General features: G+C 44.4%; 2 protein-coding genes across 2 annotated transcripts; one reads left to right on the top strand and one right to left on the bottom strand.

Moving 5' to 3' along the window:
• Nucleotides 1-205: 205 nt before the first annotated feature.
• bmal1a (basic helix-loop-helix ARNT like 1a) lies at nucleotides 206-20,855 on the bottom strand. Its single transcript, XM_058396643.1, has 19 exons — nucleotides 20,703-20,855; nucleotides 7,282-7,328; nucleotides 6,867-7,014; nucleotides 6,688-6,708; nucleotides 6,525-6,563; nucleotides 6,410-6,442; nucleotides 6,060-6,217; nucleotides 5,897-5,976; nucleotides 5,702-5,794; nucleotides 5,497-5,614; nucleotides 5,224-5,373; nucleotides 4,663-4,909; nucleotides 4,004-4,110; nucleotides 3,743-3,893; nucleotides 2,320-2,408; nucleotides 2,018-2,126; nucleotides 1,817-1,910; nucleotides 1,437-1,530; nucleotides 206-757 (listed from the first exon to the last, which is right to left on the bottom strand). Exons 3-19 carry the CDS (start codon nucleotides 7,004-7,006, stop codon nucleotides 600-602), a joined length of 1,881 nt encoding a protein of 626 aa, XP_058252626.1. The 5' UTR covers nucleotides 7,007-7,014; nucleotides 7,282-7,328; nucleotides 20,703-20,855; the 3' UTR covers nucleotides 206-599.
• Nucleotides 20,856-23,251: 2,396 nt separating this feature from the next.
• Nucleotides 23,252-25,845, top strand: borcs5 (BLOC-1 related complex subunit 5). Its single transcript, XM_058397791.1, has 5 exons — nucleotides 23,252-23,531; nucleotides 23,994-24,067; nucleotides 24,338-24,481; nucleotides 24,861-25,018; nucleotides 25,255-25,845. The coding sequence occupies exons 2-5, from the start codon at nucleotides 24,010-24,012 to the stop codon at nucleotides 25,480-25,482; spliced, it is 588 nt and encodes a 195-aa protein (XP_058253774.1). The 5' UTR covers nucleotides 23,252-23,531; nucleotides 23,994-24,009; the 3' UTR covers nucleotides 25,483-25,845.
• Nucleotides 25,846-25,855: the final 10 nt, after the last annotated feature.

The following is a 25,855-nucleotide window of genomic DNA, read 5'->3' as shown; positions in this document are numbered from 1 at the left end:
TCGAACAAAAATATCTCTCCTCACGGGCGAGGACCAATGACGAGCCGAGGAAAAGCAGGAAAGGGCACAGAGGCGACGCGTGCGTCAGTATGACTCAGGTCTGAGCTTCTAAAGTCAACCTGCTGTTCCGTAGGAGAAGGACTTCCTGTAAAGGAGAGCCAGGGTGACATGGTATATCTCCTGATACACATCCACACTCGGGAGATGAGGGGGAAAAGAAAACCGTGTATTTTAAAAATATACACTGGTGTTACAATACACTTTTACCAGATATACTTTTTGCATAAAGATAGAATTACAGTATCAGTCTGCTTAGAGATTATTTAACACTTAATACCAGTCTGTAGTGTAAAAACATAAAACCACAAAGATATATAGATGTCTCTTTTGTAGGAGAAGGAAAATATTATGTACAATGATACAGGAAGAGTGTGTGTGTGTGTGTGTGTGTGTGTTGAGGATCTACAGCAGCAGCGATGCAAGTTCTCCACTACACAAGAGCATTTTTTCCCCATGAATCCTGCTCAGTGTTGGGAGTCAAGTGGTCACTCTTGGTGCAGCTTGACCCACAGAGGTCAGAGGTAACACTCCGACAAGTCTCACAACGGCCAGGGTAGATCGCTGAAGTCCACAGGGCCTCCGAGGCCCGCGTCGGCCTCCAGCAGGCTCATGATGACAGCCATGGCCGCCTCGTCGTTACTGGGGCTGCTGGAGCCGGGCTCGTCCATGATGTCGATGCTCAGGTGGGAGTTATCACCTACAGAGAAAAGAGATGTAATGCGTAAGATACACAGGAGTGTGTGTGACTGATGCCTCGATGTAGCTGCTGTGTGACCGATGTACGCATGGTGAAGGTACAGTTTCACCTTTATGCCACAACGACTTTACAGGGATGCTGTTTATTAATTAAAAGGTTTTCATACATTTATTCATTTATAGTTTTCAATTTTGTAAAACATCCAGGTGAAAAAAAAACACAATAAAAATGACCCCCTCTTCCCTTCTTGCCACCTCTTCCATTTCCTCTGTCCTGAAGATGTGGGAAAACCTAAAACTACAGCTTTACCTCTGATTGTTAAAGTGCTGACGCTGGAGACTCCTTCTAAAAATGTCACTCGTTACAGTGAAATCATCATATCGAATTTATTCCCCTTTTAAAATCTGTTTTTTTGTTGAGAGTCCACTGTACAAGTCCCTTTGCTTTTAAGCCGTTGCTATAGAAACAGTAAGGATATAAATCTGCTGTTAGGGAAGAAATTCATCAACACCTTCTGACCAATCAGATTTCAGAATTCAACAGAGTAATTCATTTGGAGTGAATTTAGAGCTTTAGTGAACTTAATGAAAAAGAAAAAATGTGCAAGTGGCTTGATTCTGATTGTAAAAGATCATTTTCGTTCTTTTGGCATAAATGTGATGGTTAAAGAGATACTCACTCATTATGGAGTTGTTGGAGTACGGGTATCCTATCGAGTCCGGTCCAGGTACCAGTCCGCTGGAAGGCAGGTCTGGGGTTCCGCCATTTTGTATCTATAAAGACAAGGAGTCAAGGACTTGTAACTACATTCAATGACCATTAATGACCATAGGTTCCCCCTGTATTACGTTTACACTCGTTAAAGACCTGAGACAAAGAGGAATGTTATGCTGCGGTTGTTTTTTTAAACAGCGGACACAGCCATGGCTGATTGTAGTAATGCACGTGTTCCTCAGGTAACATCTACCAAAGACTCGTTCATGTCTCTGCTCTGAGAAAGTGTGTCAGAGCTCAGAATAGTAAAGCGACAGAGAAAAGGAAAAATTGATTTCCTCTCACTTTCTTGCCCCCCGGCGAGCAGGTGTCAGGCGGAGGAGTGCTGGTGATATTGAGAGGGCTGGAACCACAGCTAGACGGAGACGAGCCTCGAATCCTGCGGAGGAGAAAAGGGAGAGATGAATCAGAGAACGAGTGATGGAGAAGAGATGATGATAGCAGGTCAGGAAACAGATATTCTGTTAGATGAAAGTCTGCTCTCACCTCTGGATCTCCATCACCTCTTCGGCGATCATGCGGCCGATTTTGCCCGCTCCGGCTCTCGTGCCTCCCGGGATGCCCGGGAACGTCTGGAGAATTCGTTTCCCTCCGCCTGCCAAAGGAAAAAAAAAAAAATCATCTAAGCATATGGGGAAAATACCATGTTTTCAATTCTCAGTCAGGTCAGTGATACAGGAAGTAAAGAAAAATTCAGTGACTCATGGGTTCGGACAGCATAGTGATGTCACTTTAAAGTCTGCACAAGAAGGAAGTAAAGTGAGTGAGCTGGAGTGAGGGAATCTGACCGTCTCCTGATGTCAGCACACTGTCCATGCTCTGAGGCGAGGAAGCCGATTGAGGATAGCCGGCATCTGTTCCTTCCAGCACGCTCCCTCTGTCACAGAGCAGAAGATGTGTTACACGATTTGATAGGATACACCAGGTTTACAGATTATTTTATACATATTACATAACCTTTGTGGAACATATTCATTCTCATTCTTTCTCCTTCTCTCTCTCTCTCTCTCTCTTTCTCTTGAAAAGCACATAGTCTTTGGGTGGAGATTCATTCGTTGACATGGTAACATATTATTGCGTAACAGGACGCACTTGGAGTTATTTAGGTAAAGATTTGGAGTGGATCAAATCTTGTGTAACATGAACACTATTAGCTTCTACTTGTCGCTTTCCTGTCATTCGGCATTGTACGGTAGACGAGGAACGAGGAGAACAGACTCTCATGTCTGCTATAATATGTAGTAACGTCAACAAACAACACAATCCAGCAGCACAAAGCAGTTATACTACTGGAGTAGCATTATGTTTATTTTCATGTTAGGCCAGGGTTCGCTTTGCTTCACAAAAGTGGGGAGAAAAATTTATATATCGAATTGAATTGGCTATATCATGTGAGGTTTATTTTTGTAGTGTTAAATGTATGGTTCAGGATGGTTTCCGACAGAGACATCTGGATGTCCGATGCAACGTTACAAAGAAACAAGAAGTCATCCATCGACAATCTACTGTAGATCCATCTCCTAGGTATACAAGTAGCAGCGTTAATTTAAAAGAACGATCATATTTTATGTTTCATCATGTATTACGGCGGTCACTTTTTAACCGATATTCAAACATGACGTGAAAAACTCTAATTTGCCCATACGGATATTAACGTGCAGCCAAAGCGCATTAGACAGCTGTTTATTTTGTTGTTCAGCATCTGATCCAGCAGGGGGCGCCCTAAAAGTCCTCTTGACCCATCAGTAATTTAAGCTAATGATACAAAAATGAAGGACTGAGGGACACGAAGCCTTCATTATCGCCATACAGCACTGTGGAATTCTTTTCTTCACATCTCAGGGAGTGGGGGGTCAGAGCGCAGGGGCAGCTATGATACAGGAATTGCGGGACATTTGAAATTAGTTGGAACTTGATTTTTCCAAAAAAAAAGTCACATCTCTATCATGTATAATGTGTTCACTGTTCAAGTCTTCCTGCAGTGATTCTATAGTATTTTAAAACACCTACATGACCACAGCTGACTGATCTGATCAGAGACTGAACCACCACCCAAACATGTGCTCACTGTTGTACAGGTTAGAGGGGGGTGGGGGCAATACTTTTGTTTCTACGCACAGTCAGTAATTATACACCCCCAGTGTGATGTATAGGGTAGGTGGTGCTGATTTAAATGTAAAGAAGAGAGAAAAGCAGGATGAGGGATCTTACGACACCACGGTGTTGGTGGAGACGATGTACTCCACTTCTTTGGTCCAGGGGTTCATGAAACTGAACCAGCGGCTCCGCAGAGTGATGAAGGACCCGTCTTTGATCTTAAACTTGTAACAGTTTGTGGTGATCTTTTCCCTCATCTGCAGAACTGAGAAGAAGCCAGAGTTTATCACCGCCCTTCGCTTTAATTCCTCCAGAGCCCAAAGCAATTCCGCATCAAACCGTTTCACGGAGAACAGAGGGACGGAATTAAATTACCTTGTCTGTGGCACTCGGCGAGATGTCCGATGTCGTCCTGATGGAAATACTCGTAGAAAGATGTTCCCAGAAGCTCCTGAGGTAAATAGGCTAGAATGGCCGTCGCTCTAAAAGCAAACGAACACAACCGTGGCGCTTAATGCCCGAGAATCAATACGACTTAAAGGAGCCATATGTAAACAATCTGGCAGTCCATTAAAAATCCAATGAAAGTATCAGCTTTTAGAAAGTCTCAGACACTTAAAAGGAAAAAAAAATCCTAAACATCCTGCATATTAAGCTTTATCATTAACTTGTCATCTTCAATAACATCCTAGATTTATTTTTTGCCCTTGTTTCATCTACCCAACGTGAGCGATGCAGCAGCGCTTTAATCCTTTAGGCTAATACCGGCGTCGGGGTCATAGTGCTCGTCACCTAGGAGAGCTCTAACTAGTTGCACTGCATTCTGGGATGCCAAGTCAAGGGATTGCACCAACAACTCCTTTTACTCGTTGCTAGAGCGTCGATGGAAAATGTAAATGAGAAACGGAGTTCTAGCGCTTTTTGGGTTTTCAGAGAGAAACCGGAGATGTTTTAGAGTTTTCCAGGCGGAGGTTTTCTCTCTTATCTATTGGTTCTGAACAGTGGCGGCGACAGAGACGAGGTCTGCCTCTCACCTCTGGTCGACGAAGACGAACTTGCCGTCGATGGCGTGGCGGGAGACGTACTCGGTGGGTTTGACGCGGATGTCCCCGTTGACCGGCTGGAGGACAATGTGGGGGTGCAGACGGCCGATGGCCACCAGACAGCTCAGGTTGCAGCCCTCGTTATCAGGCTCGTTGTCTTCGTCCATGCCCATCTTGGTAGGAGGCCAGCTCTTCAGGTATCCTGTGCTGTGGATGGTACAGAAGCTTTTCCGGTCTGCTGTTAGGAGAGATCACACCTTCAATTTAAAAATAATAATAATCTAATCACAGATATTACAGTGTCTAAGAGTAACTGAATAGTAACTAAGTGTACAAATGTATTTATCCAATTCTACACACTTTAGTTATTTCCCCACACAAAAAACACCAGCAAAATTCCCAGCTGGAGCACCAAAGACAACAGACACACGTGCAGACAGAGAGACACACAGAAGCACAGAAAGACACACAGACAGAGATACACACACACAGACAAGAGAGACACACACACAGACACACACAAAGAGGCACACAGACACACAGAGCAGCTACCTTTCTTCTTGGAGCAGGTGGAAGGGAAGTCTTTGTCCTCCATTTTGACAGACGGACGGTTGCATTTCATCCTGCAGAAGAAGGACCGTCGCGCTCCTGAGCACAGCCTGGAGGGACTGGGAGTGATGTCCGTCTTTACAGGCAAACCAGCTAGGAACGAGAGGGAGAGAGAGACGGAGAGGGAGAGAGAGATCGAGATCGTGAGACAAAGATAGAGTAAGACATTATGACATCACTGTGTGTGACCAGAGCTGATGAAAGTCTAAATCATACTCTTGGCATCGATGAGCCGTTCTCTCGGCGCCGTATCCGATGACGACAGCTGCTCCTTCACTTTGGCGATGTCTTTCGGATGCAGGTAGTCGAACAGGCTCTGACCAATCAGATCGTTCTGTGCGAAGGACATGAAAAGATTATGATTAGGTAGTAAAGGTAAAAACTCAAATAAATAAATAAATGAAGACAAAAACATCAGTACCTGGCTGTAGTTGAGAATTTTATACACAGACTCTGAGACAAACAGGATTTTACCGCGATCACATCCCACAACAAACAGGAAGCCATCAGCGGCCTGCGGAGGGAAAAAACTCTTTAAAGCATATAATAGTAATAGTAATAATAATAATAATAATACTATATATGAATATCTCGTAAGGAATTTCCGTAAACCTACTCTCAATATCAAGTGCTTGAGTTCGTCATCGGACAAAAACGCCGGCTTGTAGTTTGCCTCCGTGTACGGGTTTGAAGCCCCTGAGGCACGAGAAAGATGCTCGTGGTTAACGTGAATCAAGACGTGTGTGGGTTTCGTGCAGAAGGAAAGTGCGACTCGTTACCTCGTAAGGTCTTCATGTGTTGCACGGCCATGCGCAGGACTGTGAGCTTGTCCAGCTTGCGAGACATGGCGTTACACGTAGGCACTAACGAGGCCAGTTCATCTATAAAACTGTTCATCTTATCTCTGCGCCTCTTTTCGATCTGGCTGTGGGCTTCCCTGGAAGGAGAGCAAAATAAACCGAAACTAAATAAAATGAATTATAACATGCCTACAAGACTGTCAGAATTTTGAAAATAGAAATCTTAAAACACGTTTTTTTGTGTGTGTTTGATGAAGATTTCAATAAAGTTTATTTATGTATTTATTACAAGTTGCCCCCCCCCCCCTTCCGTCCTGTAGCGTTCTTACCTGGCGTTTTTTATCCGGCCCTGCTGGTCATCTCTGAAATCAGAGCAATTTCATGCAAGTTTATTTGAAATAAATAAATAAATTTACATAAAGTGTAGAATGGCTTAGGACTCACCTGCCTAGTTGTTTATCCTTATCTGTGTCCATACTGTCACTGGGAATTAAACACAGAGATCGATTAGCTTTTTGATGGAGTATTAAATGTACATTTATTTATTTATTTGTTTGTTTATTTATTAATAAATAAATAAATACGAAACAAGATGTGTTATACATACTCGAATGAAAATCCATCGATTCTGGAAAAACAAAGACAAAAAAAGTTTTTATACTCAAGGTTAACCTGCGTGTTGTACTGTATTCACATGGTTGTTTCAAATTCAGCAAAAATCTGTGTGTGTGTGTGTGTGTGTGTGTGTGTGTGTGTGTGTGTGTGTGTGTGTGTGTATACACTCACTGGTACTCTGTGGCACTGCCCTTCCTTTTGCGTGTGTAGTCCATGCCCGGCGTTCCTACAGAACTACTGATCAGCTCTGTGGAACCAGGAGACATGAAGTCGTTTATCGTGGAGGAGATGTCCATTCTTTGGTCCGCCATTAGATCATCTGTGAGAGAGAGAGAGAGAGAGAGAGAGAGAGAGAGAAGCACAAGGCACTTTGGTTGCAAATACAAATACAAGCAGCAATTAAGGGGGCCAAGCACTTTTTGGCCACACCCCTTGATGTAGGAGGAAGAACATCAGCACTTGTTACCATGGAGATAAACATCTTAACAAACACGCAGTATTTGATTCTATAATTTTGTAACACATAGAACTCTTATCCAATAAGAAAATTGCAGTCATGGCTGTAACAGGAGCTGAACACGCTCACCTCATGAACCCCGGCGCTGGTTTTCCAACACGGCCGGCAGCAGCGTCCTGACATCAGAAAGAAGTTTAATGCTTAACATTTGAACACAATAAAGAGGCCAAATTTCCACACAAACACCCATTTTTATATAGAAGATAATCAGATCATATAATTCATCCATCTATCTACTGACCTGCCCATCAGATTTCTCTCTCTCCACCCACCTGACTATTCACCCATCTACTGATCTATTTACCTATTTATCTACTCATACACCAACCCATCAACTACCCATCCATCCATCTGCCCGACTATCCCCCAATCTACATATCAGTCCATTTATTTAAACATTAATCCATCCACAGATCAAATGCACATCTATTCACCCCCCCATCTAGTTAACAATCCACCTCTCTGTTATCCCATGTATTTATCCACCCATTTTGTAGTAATCTGCCCATCTATTTACCCAATCTGCCCAGCTATTATCTTCCAACCATTTTATCTATCCAGCCTCAGACCTCTAGAATTCCTTTACAGAATTTTAGCTATCCATCCATCCTTCCTGTGAGGAGCCTTGACATGGAATGCTTGGCTTGGGTCAGTTCTTTGTAAACAGCCACATCGTACTGGTAATATTGGTCATATTTTTGGGGGGCTGGAACGGATTATCTGCATTTACATTATTACTTATGGGAAAATTCATTACGCAGTACAAATTTTCACCTTAAGAACTCGCCTCCAGAACAATTTATGTTCGTATGCCAAGGTTCGGCTGCGTTGATGTACGTATTCCCTCCTGCATTCCTCCCCTCTATCTACCCATCATCCATCCTTACGTCTTTAAAAGAAAAAAAAAAGCTCATATTCTTCTATTGATTTTAGTTAAAAATGAAGATTATCCTAAATTATCTGAGAGAGGATCGGATTCCTCGCTTCAGCTCAGCACTTTCGAATGTTCACGTTGTCCGAGTTAAGTCCTTTTCATCGCTGTTAAATCACCAGCGGTGAAATTCGGCATCACTAGCTCTTCACGTCCTTGTCTACGCATCAGGTCACTTAAATTCCATACAGAACCTGAAAGACCTGCGCAGAGCCGCTCTAAATATACCGCTAGTCTCAATTAACTGATGTTAAGAAGTAAGAAAAGTAGGTCATGGAGGATTTGTAATCGATCTTATGCTTGATATAAGACAAATGGCACAGCGAAGAAAAAGATCCTGGCTTTTCCCCTCAGAACAAACCCATTTCTGCTCTCGGAAACGCCCCAAGTGCTTGTTCATTAAGATTCTGTGTAAGGTTATCCAACACACATCTTAAACACACTGAAAGCCAAGTCATTTTATATCAGACTCACAGCCACATCATCAACCTGCCTCTTCTAGTGCCCCCCCCACCTCCATCACATGGGTTACGCATTAGCGCCATCTTCTGCTGTAAATCCGTCATGAACTCACACAAATCCAGTCCATAACCCTGACACAACCCGATATATTTAATATACGCTGGTGTGTGTGTATATATATATATATTAATAATGTGTGTGTGTGTGTGTGTGTGTGATGTTGTGATACTGTGTAGTAGAATTCACAGACGCGCGAAGTCAGGTGTGTGTCTTTCTCCTAAAAACGTGTTTCTAGACATGTTATTAAACCACAGACACAAATAAAGACGCATTCTTTCCACTTTATATTCCTGCTTCTGTTTCAAATTCAACATCAATCACATCCAGACGCTGCGGTCAGTCAGAGAGCGTCGCTTAGAGCACAGGGAAAAGGAAGAGAAACACAAACAAAACAATATTTACCTACATCAATGACCCCATGATCCCCCATGAGGATATAATACAGTATCTCTCTTTCTCTCATACACACACACACTCCTTCTGTCTCTCTCTCACACACACTCCTTCTGTCTCTCTCTCACACACACTCCTTCTGTCTCTCTCACACACACACACCTTCTGTCTCTCTCACACACACACTCCTTCTGTCTCTCTCACACACACTCCTTCTGTCTCTCTCACACACACACACACTCCTTCTGTCTCTCTCACACACACACTCCTTCTGTCTCCCTCACACACACACACACTCCTTCTGTCTCCCTCACACACACACACACTCCTTCTGTCTCCCTCACACACACACTCCTTCTGTCTCCCTCACACACACACACACTCCTTCTGTCTCTCTCTCACACACACTCCTTCTGTCTCTCTCACACACACTCCTTCTGTCTCTCTCACACACGCACACTCCTTCTGTCTCTCTCACACACGCACACTCCTTCTGTCTCTCACACACACACTCCTTCTGTCTCTCACACACACACTCCTTCTGTCTCTCTCACACACACACTCCTTCTGTCTCCCTCACACACACACACACTCCTTCTGTCTCCCTCACACACACACACACTCCTTCTGTCTCCCTCACACACACACACACTCCTTCTGTCTCCCTCACACACACACACACTCCTTCTGTCTCTCTCTCACACACACACTCCTTCTGTCTCTCTCTCACACACACACACTCCTTCTGTCTCTCTCTCACACACACACACTCCTTCTGTCTCTCTCTCACACACACACACTCCTTCTGTCTCTCTCTCACACACACACACTCCTTCTCTCTCCCTCACACACACTCCTTCTGTCTCTCTCACACACTCCTTCTGTCTCTCTCTCACACACACACACTCCTTCTGTCTCTCTCTCACACACACACTCCTTCTGTCTCTCTCTCACACACACACACTCCTTCTGTCTCTCTCTCACACACACACACTCCTTCTGTCTCTCTCTCACACACACACTCCTTCTGTCTCTCTCTCACACACACACACTCCTTCTGTCTCTCTCTCACACACACTCCTTCTGTCTCCCTCACACACACACACCTTCTGTCTCTCTCACACACACTCCTTCTGTCTCTCTCACACACACACACACACTCCTTCTGTCTCTCTCTCACACGCACACTCCTTCTGTCTCTCTCACACACACACACACTCCTTCTGTCTCTCTCACACACACACACACTCCTTCTGTCTCTCTCACACACACACTCCTTCTGTCTCTCTCACACACACTCCTTCTGTCTCTCTCACACACACTCCTTCTGTCTCTCTCACACACACACACACTCCTTCTGTCTCTCTCACACACACACACACTCCTTCTGTCTCTCTCACACACACACACACTCCTTCTGTCTCTCTCACACACACACACACTCCTTCTGTCTCTCTCACACACACACACACTCCTTCTGTCTCTCTCACACACACACACCTTCTGTCTCTCTCACACACACTCCTTCTGTCTCTCTCACACACACACACACTCCTTCTGTCTCTCTCACACACACACTCCTTCTGTCTCTCTCACACACACACACACTCCTTCTGTCTCTCTCACACACACACACACTCCTTCTGTCTCTCTCACACACACTCCTTCTGTCTCTCTCACACACACACACCTTCTGTCTCTCTCACACACACACCTTCTGTCTCTCTCACACACACACACACACTCCTTCTGTCTCTCTCACACACACTCCTTCTGTCTCTCTCACACACACACACACACTCCTTCTGTCTCTCTCACACACACTCCTTCTGTCTCTCTCACACACACTCCTTCTGTCTCTCTCACACACACTCCTTCTGTCTCTCTCACACACACTCCTTCTGTCTCTCTCACACACACTCCTTCTGTCTCTCTCACACACACACACACACACTCCTTCTGTCTCTCACACACACACTCCTTCTGTCTCTCTCACACACACTCCTTCTGTCTCTCTCACGCACACTCCTTCTGTCTCTCTCACGCACACTCCTTCTGTCTCTCTCACGCACACTCCTTCTGTCTCTCTCACACACACACACACTCCTTCTGTCTCTCTCACACACACACACACTCCTTCTGTCTCTCTCACACACACACACACTCCTTCTGTCTCTCTCACACACACACACACTCCTTCTGTCTCTCTCTCACACACACACACTCCTTCTGTCTCTCTCTCACACGCACACTCCTTCTGTCTCTCTCTCACACACACACTCCTTCTGTCTCTCTCACACACACACACTCCTTCTGTCTCTCTCACACACACACACACTCCTTCTGTCTCTCTCTCACACACACACCTTCTGTCTCTCTCACACACACACACCTTCTGTCTCTCATACACACACACACACCTTCTGTCTCTCTCACACACACTCCTTCTGTCTCTCTCACACACACTCCTTCTGTCTCTCTCTCACACACACTCCTTCTGTCTCTCTCTCACACACACTCCTTCTGTCTCTCTCTCACACACACACCTTCTGTCTCTCTCACACACCTTCTGTCTCTCTCACACACCTTCTGTCTCTCATACACACACACACACCTTCTGTCTCTCTCATACACACACACACACCTTCTGTCTCTCTCACACACACACACACACTCCTTCTGTCTCTCACACACACACACACACACTCCTTCTGTCTCTCTCACACACACTCCTTCTGTCTCTCTCATACACACGCACACTCCTTCTCTCTCCCTCACACACACACACTCCTTCTCTCTCCCTCACACACACACACTCCTTCTCTCTCCCTCTCACACACACACACTCCTTCTCTCTCCCTCTCACACACACACACTCCTTCTCTCTCTCTCTCACACACACACACTCCTTCTCTCTCTCTCTCACACACACACACACTCCTTCTCTCTCTCTCACACACACACTCCTTCTCTCTCTCTCACACACACACACACACTCCTTCTGTCTCCCTCACACACACACACACTCCTTCTGTCTCCCTCACACACACACACACTCCTTCTCTCTCCCTCACACACACACACACTCCTTCTCTCTCCCTCACACACACACACACACACTCCTTCTCTCTCCCTCACACACACACACACTCCTTCTCTCTCCCTCACACACACACACACTCCTTCTCTCTCCCTTACACACACACACACTCCTTCTCTCTCCATCACACACACACACACTCCTTCTCTCTCCCTCACACACACACACACTCCTTCTCTCTCCCTCACACACACACACACTCCTTCTCCTCTCGCCTCACACACACACACACTCCTTCTCTCTCCTCTCACACACACACACTCCTTCTGCTCTCTCTCTCACACGCACACTCCTTCTCACTCTCTCTCACACACACACACACTCCTCTCTCTCTCCCTCACACACACACACACTCCTTCTCTCTCCCTCACACACAAACACACTCCTTCTCTCTCCCTCACACACACCACACACTCCTTCTCTCTCCCTCACACACACACACACTCCTTCTCTCTCCTCACACCACACACACACTCCTGCTCTCTCCCTCACACACACACACACTCCGTCTCTCTCCCTCCACAACACACACACTCCTTCTCTCTCCCTCACACACACACACACCTCCTTCTCTCTCTCTCTCACACACACACACACTCCTTCTCTCTCCCCTTCACACTACACACACACTCCTTCTCTCTCTCCCTCACACCACACACACACTCCTTCTCTCTCCCTCACACACACACACACTCCTTCTCTCTCCCCTCACACACACACTCACTCCTTCTCTCTCCCTCACACACACACTCCTCTCCCTCACACACACACACACTCCTTCTCTCTCCTCACACACACACACACTCCTTCTCTCTCTCCCTCACACACACACACACTCCTTCTCTCTCCCTCACACACACACACACTCCTTCTCTCTCCCTCACACACACACACACTCCTTCTCTCTCCCTCACACACACACACACTCCTTCGCTCTCCCTCACACCACACACACACTCCTTCTCTCTCCCTCACACACACACACACTCCTTCTCTCTCCCTCACACTCACACACACTCCTCCTCTCTCTCTCCCTCACACACACACACACTCCTTCTCTCTCCCGCACACACCTCACACTCCTTCTCCTCTCCCTCACTACACACACACCTCCTTCTCTCTCCCTCACACACACTCTCACACCTCCTTCTCTCTCCCTCACACACACACACTCCTTCTCTCTCCCTCACACACACACACACTCTTCTTCTCTCTCCCTCCACTACACACACACACCCTCTCCCTCTCACACTCACACACCACACTCCTTCATCTCTCTCCTCTCACACACACACACACTCCTTCTCTCTCCCTCACACACACACACTCCTTCTCTCTCCCTCACACACACACACACTCCTTCTCTCTCCCTCTCACACACACACACTCCTTCTCTCTCCCACACACACACACACACTCCTTCTCTCTCTCTCACACACCCTCCTCTCTCGCTCTCACACTCAATCTCCACTCTCTCACACACTTCTTCTCTCTCTCACACACACACACACTCCTTCTCTCTCCCTCACACACACACACACTCCTTCTCTCTCCCTCACACACACACACACTCCTTCTCTCTCCTCACACACACACACACTCCTTCTCTCTCCCTCACACACACACACACTCCTTCTCTCTCCCTCACACACACACACTCCTTCTCTCTCCCTCACACACGCACACTCCTTCTGTCTCTCTCACACACACACACTCCTTCTCTCTCCCTCACACACGCACACTCCTTCTGTCTCTCCCTCACACACGCACACTCCTTCTGTCTCTCTCACACACTCCTTCTGTCTCTCTCTCACACACACACTCCTTCTGTCTCTCTCTCACACACACACTCCTTCTGTCTCTCTCTCACACACACACTCCTTCTGTCTCTCTCTCACACACACACTCCTTCTCTCTCCCTCTCACACACACACTCCTTCTCTCTCTCTCTCACACAAACTCCTCTCTCTCTCTCACACACACACTCCTTCTCTCTCTCTCACACAAACTCCTCTCTCTCTCACACACAAACTCCTCTCTCTCACACACTCTCCTTCTCTCTCTCTCTCTCACACACACACTCTCCTTCTCTCTCTCTCTCACACACACACACTCTCCTTCTCTCTCTCTCTCACACACACACACACTCCTTCTCTCTCTCTCTCTCTCTCTCTCACACACACACACTCCTTCTCTCTCTCTCTCACACACACACACACTCCTTCTCTCTCTCTCTCTCTCTCACACACTCCTCTCTCTCTCTCTCACACACACACACAGTCATGATACACTTTACCAAGTATTCTGACATCATTTTATACTTTTTATTTGTTTTAATTACATTTCATTTTTCCCCTCCTTTTCAGTGTTGATTTATTTTAGCAGGCAATAAATAAACATTCTAATAAGGTTTATTTTATTTATTTTATTTCTTGGCAACCTAAGCTGCGTTTTCTTTTACAAGGTGTTGGTACAAGGCTAATTTCAGATGCATCTGCTGTGCTATTAAGGGAAATGAAACCCTTAAACTGAGTTTGGTGTTTATTCAATATATACAAAAAAATTTAAAATGAATAAATAAACAATTAAAAAAATTTTTTTAATTAAAATAATTAATTATTTTTAAAAAGCTTCAGTTCTGTTTAGTTCTATAATTAAAAAAATAAATAATAAAATTAAATCAGACTATTACACTTTTTTTTAGAACAACGAGGACAAAAGTATGTGCACCCCTGACCATCACAGCCATACTGCATGTGTTTCTTCCCCGAACTTTTACCACACTATTTTTCTGAACGTCTCTGTGTGCTGTAGCTCTACAATTTCTCTCGAACCCTGCTCCAGCATGACCATGCTCCTGAGCTCCATGAAGACATGGTGTGGACATGGAGTGTCCTGCACAGGGCCCTGACTCTGACTCAACCCCACTGAACACCTGCAGGATGAACTGGAACTGGAGTCAACATCCCAACATCAGAGTCTGGTCTCACTAATGCTCTTGTGGAATGAACACTAATCCCCACAGCCACCAAACAGCTAGTGAAAGCTTCTCAGAAGGGAAAAGTAGAGCTGATTATAAGAGGAAACACAGGGGGAATAAATTTGGGACATGATGTTCAACATGTATGGGTGAACAAACTTTTGGCCACAAGTGCTGTCTGTCTGTCTGTCCAGGCATGGCCTTGGGAACATTGTGTTCCCTCTACCCAACCTGCTCAAATACACTTACACACTCTCCCTCACACACACACCTTCTCTCTGTGTGTGAGAGAGAGAGAGAGAGAGAGAGAGAGACACACACACACTCCTCCTCTCTCTCCCCCTCACACAAACACACACACACACACACTCCTCCTCTCTCTCCCCCTCACACAAACACACACACACACACACTCCTCCTCTCTCTCCCCCTCACACAAACACACACACACACACACTCCTCCTCTCTCTCCCCCTCACACAAACACACACACATACACACTCCTCCTCTCTCCCTCACACACACACACACTCCTTCTCTCTCCCTCACACACACACACACTCCTTCTCTCTCCCTCACACACACACACACTCCTTCTCTCTCCCTCACACACACACACACTCCTTCTCTCTCCCTCACACACACACACACTCCTTCTCTCTCCCTCACACACACACACACTCCTTCTCTCTCCCTCACACACACACACACTCCTTCTCTCTCCCTCACACACACACACACACTCCTTCTCTCTCCCTCACACACACACACACACTCCTTCTCTCTCCCTCACACACACACACACTCCTTCTCTCTCCCTCACACACACACACACACACTCCTTCTCTCTCCCTCACACACACACACACACACTCCTTCTCTCTCCCTCACACACACACACACACACTCCTTCTCTCTCCCTCACACACACACACACTCCTTCTCTCTCCCTCACACACACACACACTCCTTCTCTCTCCCTCACACACACACACACTCCTTCTCTCTCCCTCACACACACACACTCCTTCTCTCTCCCTCACACACACACACACTCCTTCTCTCTCCCTCACACACACACACACTCCTTCTCTCTCCCTCACACACACACACACTCCTTCTCTCTCCCTCACACACACACACACTCCTTCTCTCTCCCTCACACACACACACACTCCTTCTCTCTCCCTCACACACACACACACACTCCTTCTCTCTCCCTCACACACGCACACTCCTTCTGTCTCTCTCACACACACACACTCCTTCTCTCTCCCTCACACACGCACACTCCTTCTGTCTCTCCCTCACACACGCACACTCCTTCTCTCTCTCTCTCACACACACACCCCTTCTCTCTCTCTCACACACACACTCCTTCTCTCTCTCTCACACACACACTCCTTCTCTCTCCCTCTCACACACACACTCCTTCTCTCTCCCTCTCACACACACACTCCTTCTCTCTCTCTCTCACACACACACCCCTTCTCTCTCTCTCACACACACACTCCTTCTCTCTCTCTCACACACACACTCCTTCTCTCTCTCTCACACACACACTCCTTCTCTCTCTCTCACACAAACTCCTCTCTCTCTCTCACACACAAACTCCTCTCTCTCACACACTCCTTCTCTCTCTCTCTCTCACACACACTCCTTCTCTCTCTCACACACACACACAAACTCCTCTCTCTCTCACACACACACACACTCCTTCTCTCTCTCTCTCTCTCTCTCTCACACACACACACACACTCCTCTCTCTCTCTCTCACACACACACACACACTCCTTCTCTCTCTCTCTCTCTCTCTCTCTCTCACACACACACACTCCTCTCTCTCTCTCTCACACACACACACAGTCATGATACACTTTACCAAGTATTCTGACATCATTTTATACTTTTTATTTGTTTTAATTACATTTCATTTTTCCCCTCCTTTTCAGTGTTGATTTATTTTAGCAGGCAATAAATAAACATTCTAATAAGGTTTATTTTATTTATTTTATTTCTTGGCAACCTAAGCTGCGTTTTCTTTTACAAGGTGTTGGTACAAGGCTAATTTCAGATGCATCTGCTGTGCTATTAAGGGAAATGAAACCCTTAAACTGAGTTTGGTGTTTATTCAATATATACAAAAAATTTAAAATGAATAAATAAACAATTAAAAAAATTTTTTTAATTAAAATAATTAATTATTTTTAAAAAGCTTCAGTTCTGTTTAGTTCTATAATTAAAAAAATAAATAATAAAATTAAATCAGACTATTACACTTTTTTTTAGAACAACGAGGACAAAAGTATGTGCACCCCTGACCATCACAGCCATACTGCATGTGTTTCTTCCCCGAACTTTTACCACACTATTTTTCTGAACGTCTCTGTGTGCTGTAGCTCTACAATTTCTCTCGAACCCTGCTCCAGCATGACCATGCTCCTGAGCTCCATGAAGACATGGTGTGGACATGGAGTGTCCTGCACAGAGCCCTGACTCTGACTCAACCCCACTGAACACCTGCAGGATGAACTGGAACTGGAGTCAACATCCCAACATCAGAGTCTGGTCTCACTAATGCTCTTGTGGAATGAACACTAATCCCCACAGCCACCAAACAGCTAGTGAAAGCTTCTCAGAAGGGAAAAGTAGAGCTGATTATAAGAGGAAACACAGGGGGAATAAATTTGGGACATGATGTTCAACATGTATGGGTGAACAAACTTTTGGCCACAAGTGCTGTCTGTCTGTCTGTCCAGGCATGGCCTTGGGAACATTGTGTTCCCTCTACCCAACCTGCTCAAATACACTTACACACTCTCCCTCACACACACACCTTCTCTCTGTGTGTGAGAGAGAGAGAGAGAGAGAGAGAGAGAGAGACACACACACACACTCCTCCTCTCTCTCCCCCTCACACAAACACACACACATACACACTCCTCCTCTCTCTCCCCCTCACACAAACACACACACACACACACACTCCTCCTCTCTCTCCCCCTCACACAAACACACACACACACACACTCCTCCTCTCTCTCCCCCTCACACAAACACACACACATACACACTCCTCCTCTCTCTCCCCCTCACACAAACACACACACATACACACTCCTCCTCTCTCTCCCCCTCACACAAACACACACCTTCTCTCTCTCTCTCTCACTCCTTTTCTCTCTCACCTCACACACACACACACACACACTTCTCCTCTCTCTCCCCCTCACACATACACACCTTCTCTCTCTCTCTCTCTCTCTCTCTCTCTCTCTCTCACACACACACACATACAAAATCTCCCTCTCACACTCTCTCTCTAACAAGTTACACATTTAACACACATGACATTTGACCCAGCACGTCTTCTAAACTCAGTCATAAAACAGCTGCATTTCCTTTTTTTTAAATTCTATAAAAGCATTAATATCACTGAAGACGACCGTCACAGACGATCCTCGTCGTCCCGTCTGCCGTTTAACCGTTAAAACACTTCACACACCAAACATCGTAAAAACATTTAAACCTTTACTGACCAGTTCACATTAAACCTCTAATGAAGATCACACACTGTCGTTTTCAGCAGCGAAGCATCTACAGACACACAGCCCAAAGACCAAACCATTCCAATCTAAACCGCGATCAGAAACTGATTATTACTGACTGTTAATAAAGAACCGGAACAATATGATGGCGGAAAAAAATATAATCACATCATGAGTCTCAAAGATGTTTCGGAGATAAATAATGTACACCAGGACTATTAGTCTGTAAAAAACAAAACAAAAAAAGTTGTGTTTTATTTAGTTTAAAAAAAAAAAACCTTTTTGCTTTTAGTTTTTTTTAATGTCTGGAATTTCTTTTCTATTTAAATAGTTACATTTTATTTATTACAAAAAATGAAAATAAAACTAACCGACAATAAAAACAAATATTTAACATAGAAAAGGAGAAAAATAAGAAAATAGTAATTAAAATAAAATGAAATGAAATAAGAGAGAGCAAGAGAGAGAGAGAGAGAGAGAGAGAGAGAAGCACAATGTCCTCCAAAAAATAAAATAAAATAAAATACCTGATTATCCAAAAAAGGATACACACTACAGTTGGTTTATAAATATGAATTAATTTTTTTTAAATAGAGAAAATAATTTAAATAAATAAATAAATAAATAAATAAATAAATAAATAAATAAAAAGGAACATTTGAGAAAATAAATAAACTAAACTAAAAAAGGACAATTAGAGAAAATAATTTAAATAAATAAAAAAAATAAGAACATTTGTGAAAAGAAATAAATAAAGTAAATAAAAATAGGAAAATAAGAAAACAAAGTAAATAAAAACAAGAAAATTAGAGAAAATATTTAAAATAAATAAAAATAGGAACATCTGAGAAAATAAATAACTAAAAAAAAATTAAATAACATAAAGGCCAATTTTTGTCCAGGGAAAAAAAAAAAAGTATAAACGTTTGTCTAGAACTACTGGGGGAAAAAACAAGCAAATGTTGTTTAGAAAAAACTTTGAAAAGGATTTTGGGGACCAAAACCAACAGATTTTTTTAAAAGAAACAAAAAAAGGCCGATTTTTTCCTCTGAGGCATTTTGAAAACAATTAATTGTCCATTTTTATCAAAAAAACAAAACAAAAAAAACAAAAACCACATCAATATTTGCCTAGATTTTTTGTCATCATACAAAATAATAATAATAATAATAATAATATTATTATTATTATTATAATACTGAAAACATTTCATCACTGAATTATTCTATACCACTTATTACTTATGCTTATATTTGTGGTGTCTTTGAGAGATTCTAATCTTATTAAAGTAAATAAGATTTTTCTGTTTAAAGCCAAAGCCAGGAGCAGAGCAGTGAGGTGAAGGTGGAGGTGAAGAAAGAGGTGGAGGTGAAGAAAGAGGTGGAGGTGAAGAAAGAGGTGGAGGCAGAGGTGAAGGTGGAGGTAGAGGTGAAGACAGAGGTGGAGGGAGAGGTGAAGGTGAAGATAGAGGTTGAGATAGGTGTGGAGGTAGAGATAAAGGTGGAGGTGAAAATAGAGGTGGAGGTGAAGGTGGAGGGAGAGGTGAAGGTGAAGATAGATGTGAAGGTGGAGGGAGAGGTGAAGACAGAGGTTGAGATGAAGGTGGAGGTAGAGGTGAAGACAGAGGTTGAGATGAAGGTGGAGGTAGAGATGAAGGTAGAGGTGGAGACAGATGTGGAGCAGATCCAACAATTTCATTTCGCCTTTTTATAAAAATAACCCAATCCTTAAGGCATGAGAAGTGGGAGGTAAATCTTTTCCATGACGAGAATAAAGAAAATTAAAGCAGACACACAGTGAGTACAGATACGCGCGCGCGCGCGCGTGCGTGTGTGTGTGCATGCGCACGGTTTGCCTACTTAGGTAACGTTTACCAGAGAAATGTCACTAACGCTCCTCCTCCTTCTACAACAGAAAAATCAACATCTGTACCACTCTGAGAGAAAAGAAACACCATTACCAAGCCTCTCCTTTACACTCACTTAATAACCAGACTATGAACTCAGGATACTCACCCGAGGCGTTAAACAGCATCACATTAAACACTGCTGTTAATGTGACGGCTAATGTTGTTCAGCTAGCTGGCGCGCGCGCTGTGTAGCTCAGAGGGAACTGTGACATAAACACACACACACACAGTCTCTGACCTACTTTTCTTCTTCCGTCGGGCCACTAACCTACATTTTTCAGCCAATCGCGTCTCCCAAAACCATTGTGCGCTTTCGTGCACCAATCAGAATGCGGTTTTCGAGTCGAGCGCGCATGATCGACACTCCTAAGGACCAATCGGAGCAAGAGGGCTGGTCCTGGCGGTTACAAGACATGGCTGATAATTCCAACATTCAGGCAGTTTAAAACAAACAAACAAACAAAACGGGGCTGATTTTTGGTCTAACTAAATGACGTGGTCTTTATTAACTTATAGAAATGTTTATCCTAAATTTGTAGTTTAATCGTCATAAACGGGACGAGCTTGAAGCAACAACAAATAAAAAAAAATACACAGGAAAAGGAAATTAATCTCCATGAATCATTTACGACATTATACACACACTTATACACCGAATTCCTCACGAGTCTTATTCAAAATTATTCCTAAAACATACACTGTTTAAAGCAAAACTTTACAAATGAAGAAGGAAAATCAGTGCTATGTTAAAATATATATACACTATATATAAAAGTTTTGGGACACCCCTACAAATCATTGAATTCAGGGGTTGGGCTCGGCCCCTTAGTTCCAGTGAAAGGAACTCTTAATGCTTCAGCTTCATACTGAGACATTTTGGACAATTTCATGCTTTGTGGGAACAGTTTGGGGATGACCCCTTCCTGTTCCAACATGACTGCACACCAGTGACCAAAGCAAGGTCCATAAAGACATGGATGAGTGAGTTTGGTGTGGAGGAACTTTTGGCAATACAGAGTATATCAGGTTTCACTCTCATAAGCTTTTTTTGTATGATCAAAATGTATCAGAATAATCAGTACAGCATGTCTGACCATGATATTACACAGGAACACAACAACACATGCGTGGATATTATCAGAAAATAATCAAGGTCAACGCAGTGTGATGCGGCCACACGAGAAGTTACTGTTAACGTCAGACAGTTGATTTTTTCCCATAACAGCACGTACCCAGACGTTTTGTTCCTGATACACCACAGCATTTTGGCAAACAACTTTATTAATGGATAACATGTAGTGCTTGTCATTTATTTCATGTTGAGGGAACATCTGTAAAACTCTCTCTTCTTACTTTATAGCAGCGTTAAACAGTCATTCCCTCATCAGCCTCTTTCAGAGAAACTTGACGACGCAGCAGAAAATTTACTGACTGTCACAAAGCACTTACACTGAAGACTCCATAAATAAACATATGAAATATTCTCCATTACACCTCCGACCCTTTTCACCTCCTCTGAACAGCATTTCTGTACTCCTTGTATTCACCGAGAGCAGGGGTGCCCAATCTTATCCGCAAAGGGCCGGTGTGGGTGCAGGTTTTCATTCCAACTGATCAGAAGCCACACCTGAGTCTACTGAAAGCCAAGATCAGTTGATTAAACAGTTGGAATCAGGTGTAGCTTCTGCTTGGTTGGAATGAAAACCTGCAGCCACACCGGCTCTTTCTGGATAAGATTGGACACCCCTGACCTAGAGGGTTGAAAATCCTCCCAAAAATCGTTCCTCTCTTTACCCGGAAACCATGTGGAGAGCAAACGTATGGATTCAGTATTCAGTAACACTGTGATATCAACCACTCAACATTTCAACCAAAGTGCTTCATCTTCGATAAACAGGATAAGGCCTGTTGTGTGGTTTGGAGTCATCGGATGTTTGCATTCATCAAACTGCCAGCACATGCTACTGTACCGGGATTTTAATTTATTATTATCGTACCACAGTAAAGCTGCAGTGTTCTGGGCTCCATACTGAGCCTGGCTTATCGTCTCTGTAGAATTTCATGTTCATATATTCCACATGTCTGTATGGCTTTCCTTCTCTTTTTCCTTCCTCTTTTCTCCTCTTCAATTCTCTCTCTCTCTCTCTCTCTCCTACACCACCCCTACCTGCCCCCCCCCAACCCAACCCAACCCTTCCTCTGTCTCTCTCGATTCAAACGAATTTCATTTGAGCTTTCCAGATATCTATCTAGATTCATGAAGATGTATCCCTAATGAGCAAGCCAGAGGTGAAGGTTTCAAGAACAAAACTCCCTGAGAGGAGGACATGAGAAAGAAACCTCGGGAGTCAGAATGAAACCCGTCACCTACTGGGTGACACCGGAGATTATGATTTATATCCGAATCCCTGAGTGTGAGTGAGGGAGTGTTTCTGGTTGGTGTCCAGACCCACAGTGACCCTGACCAAAGGGCTTACTGAAGATGAGTGAAATCAATCAAAAGCCATGTTTAAAATGCTACATATTAAAACTGTGGTACCTATTAAACAAAACAACAACATAAACATAGTGAGCAGTGTCATCTAATCTGGGTCTTGATAGGAAGCTCGTTACCACAACCAGAACTTTTTTTTTTTCGTCGCTGTATACATACGTCATCATTCCGCGCCGCTTGTCATCCGACTAGGGAAGATGCTAGTGGCCTCTTTCCAAAACATTTCCCAAACTTGACAGGTTGTAGGCTTGAATCAACATTTTGCACGGATTGTAAAACAGCAGACGTGTTAATAGATGCAAAATGCCTCCAGTGAGGCTATTTAGTCTGTAATAAACGAAACAGTAACGATGAAAAATACCGGGCTAATGCTAGTTAGCGTCTGTGTGTAATCAGACTGAAAAGGAGCTCCACGTTCATTAAAGAGGAGAGATATATTCGGTAAGTTCCTGTTTTATTAGTTCTGTCAAGCTTATTTCACTTGAAATGGCGTATGGTTATGGCTTTAATGTGTTCAATTACATAGAAGAAATACACCTGGAATAACAGAGGGGATCCTAACAGAGGTGATGTTCATTACTCAGGGAGAAAGGATAAAGATGAAGTTTTCAGTCGAAATGCAGCCTCAGGGTCATCGAAATTTAAAGCAGAAAGGAATAAAATGCACGAAGAGTATGGATATAAAGCTGCAAGAAGACAAACATGTCTCAGAAGAGTTGAGGTCCTGAAAAATTGTAAAAGTGTAGACAGTAGAAGGCTGTGGGATTCGTCAGGAGTTTATACCAGAAAGAGGACAGAATGTGGAAGAAATAGATGGATTGAGTTTGTTCCTCAGTTGTGTTTCGTCGTCCGTGGTCAGTGTTTACGAATCAGACGACAGAATTGTTTTTTTTTTTAATACAGGAAATCACTGGACACGATGGGAGCTGAACAGAGCGGCGATGCCGAGCATAAACATTCAGACTACAGTGCTTCAGGTACGGGTTTACTCGGTCAGTAAAAGGAAACACACTTCAGACCATGGTAGCAGTGCTGTACAGGAGGCTGGGAGGCTCTGCTCTCCTGGTCTGAAAAGGAAGCGATGTTTATATGACTTTGCAAAAGTCTGATTCCAGGTTACAGTGTAAAGATACAACGAATACAACTGTATCATTCTGCACTGCCTGCTGCTGAGGGGACATGGTGGTTACACACACACACAAGTCCAGGAATTATTGACTGTTTCTTTATTCTTGTTTTCCTGGCAGTCGTACCCTCACCAGCGAAGCACAGAGCGAAAATGGACGACATCGTGGTGGTCACTCAGGGAACGCAGTCCTTACGCAACATCCACAACGACCCTGACGTCATCAAGCTCCAGGAGATTCCCACGTTTCAGCCTCTGCTGAAGGGTAAGAGTGTCTCCCTCTTTCCTTCTCCCCCTTCTCTCTCTCCACTCCTTTCTCTCTCTCTCTCTTTCTCTATCCCTGTTCCCTTACCACTGTTCTCTCTCCCTCCTACCCTCCTACACCACCCCTTCCTGCTCCTTCCCACTTCCCTTCCTCTCTCTCTCTCTCTCTCTCTCTCTGTGTTACCCCCCTACACCCCCTCCATGCTCTCTTGCTGTTCCCCCATCTCTCCCTCTGTTTACCCCCCCTTACCCCCCTACACCACCCTCTCCCCTCCCCCTACTCCTCTCTCTCTCTCTCTCTCTCTCTCTGTTCCCCCATGTCTCCCACTTTCCCTTTCTTGACTCCTCTATGTCTCTTTTTCTCTTTCTTTGGTGTTTAGGTGTCCTGAGCGGTCAGACGTCCCCCGGCACCGTGTCTCTGGAGAAGCTGGACTCTGTGCAGGTGCTGCAGCTGTGTTTGCGCTACCAGGATCACCTGCATCAGTGCGCCGAGGCCGTGGCCTTCGACCAGAACGCTCTGGTCAAGAGGATCAAAGAGGTTCGTCTGGAACCAGGATGTGATGAAAGATCGCTCCAGTTTAATTAAAGTTCTCTCTCTGTCTGTCTTTCTCTCTGTTTCACATTAACATAAACGTGTCAGTTAGGTCAAGCTGTTAAATAAAAATAATGCACTTTCTGACCAATCAGTTTTGAGAATTTAACAGCACTGATTTTAATGTTAAAGGACACTAAGTGCGTATTATCTGTGTGTGTATGTGTGTGTGTGTGTTTCAGATGGACCTGTCGGTGGAGGCACTCTTCAGCATCATGCAGGACAGGCAGAAGCGCTACGCCAAATACGCCGAGCAGATCCAGAAGGTGAATGAGATGTCCATGATCCTGCGGAGAATTCAGATGGGCATCGACCAGACCGTGCCTCTGATGGAGCGCCTCAACAACCTGCTGCCCGAGAGTGAGCGCCTCGAGCCGTTCAGCATGAAGCCTGACACCGAGCTCAAGTAGACGTCCGCCGTACGCTCAGAGCTTCAACGACAAAATCCTGTGTACATACAAAACAAATGAACCTTCCTAATATAATCCTGCAGCTTCAGAGCGTCTGGAAAAGTCACGTTGGTGACCGTTTGCACTCACGGGTCTAGATCTGATGTTACTCGTCTGACCGTCCCTGTCACGTTTTACACGTTTACATGTTCAGTGTTTGTGAGCCCAAAAATGATGCTTTGTCCTCCGCAGCTTGATGTCTTAAAGAAAAGTGAAGCGTGTTACTGACTGCTTTTTAGTTGTTGCTCTGCCATGAACAGATGAGAAGATGCTGAGATGTTTAAATTGTGGAAATTAAAGGAAAATTTCATGATTGTGTTTAAACTTCTCTGTA

Source organism: Hemibagrus wyckioides, linkage group LG08 (genome assembly GCF_019097595.1).
Source record: "Hemibagrus wyckioides isolate EC202008001 linkage group LG08, SWU_Hwy_1.0, whole genome shotgun sequence".
Taxonomy (NCBI): Eukaryota; Metazoa; Chordata; class Actinopteri; order Siluriformes; family Bagridae; genus Hemibagrus; species Hemibagrus wyckioides.
Note: the sequence above shows the minus strand (reverse complement) of the source record. Positions and strands in the feature narration are given on the sequence as shown.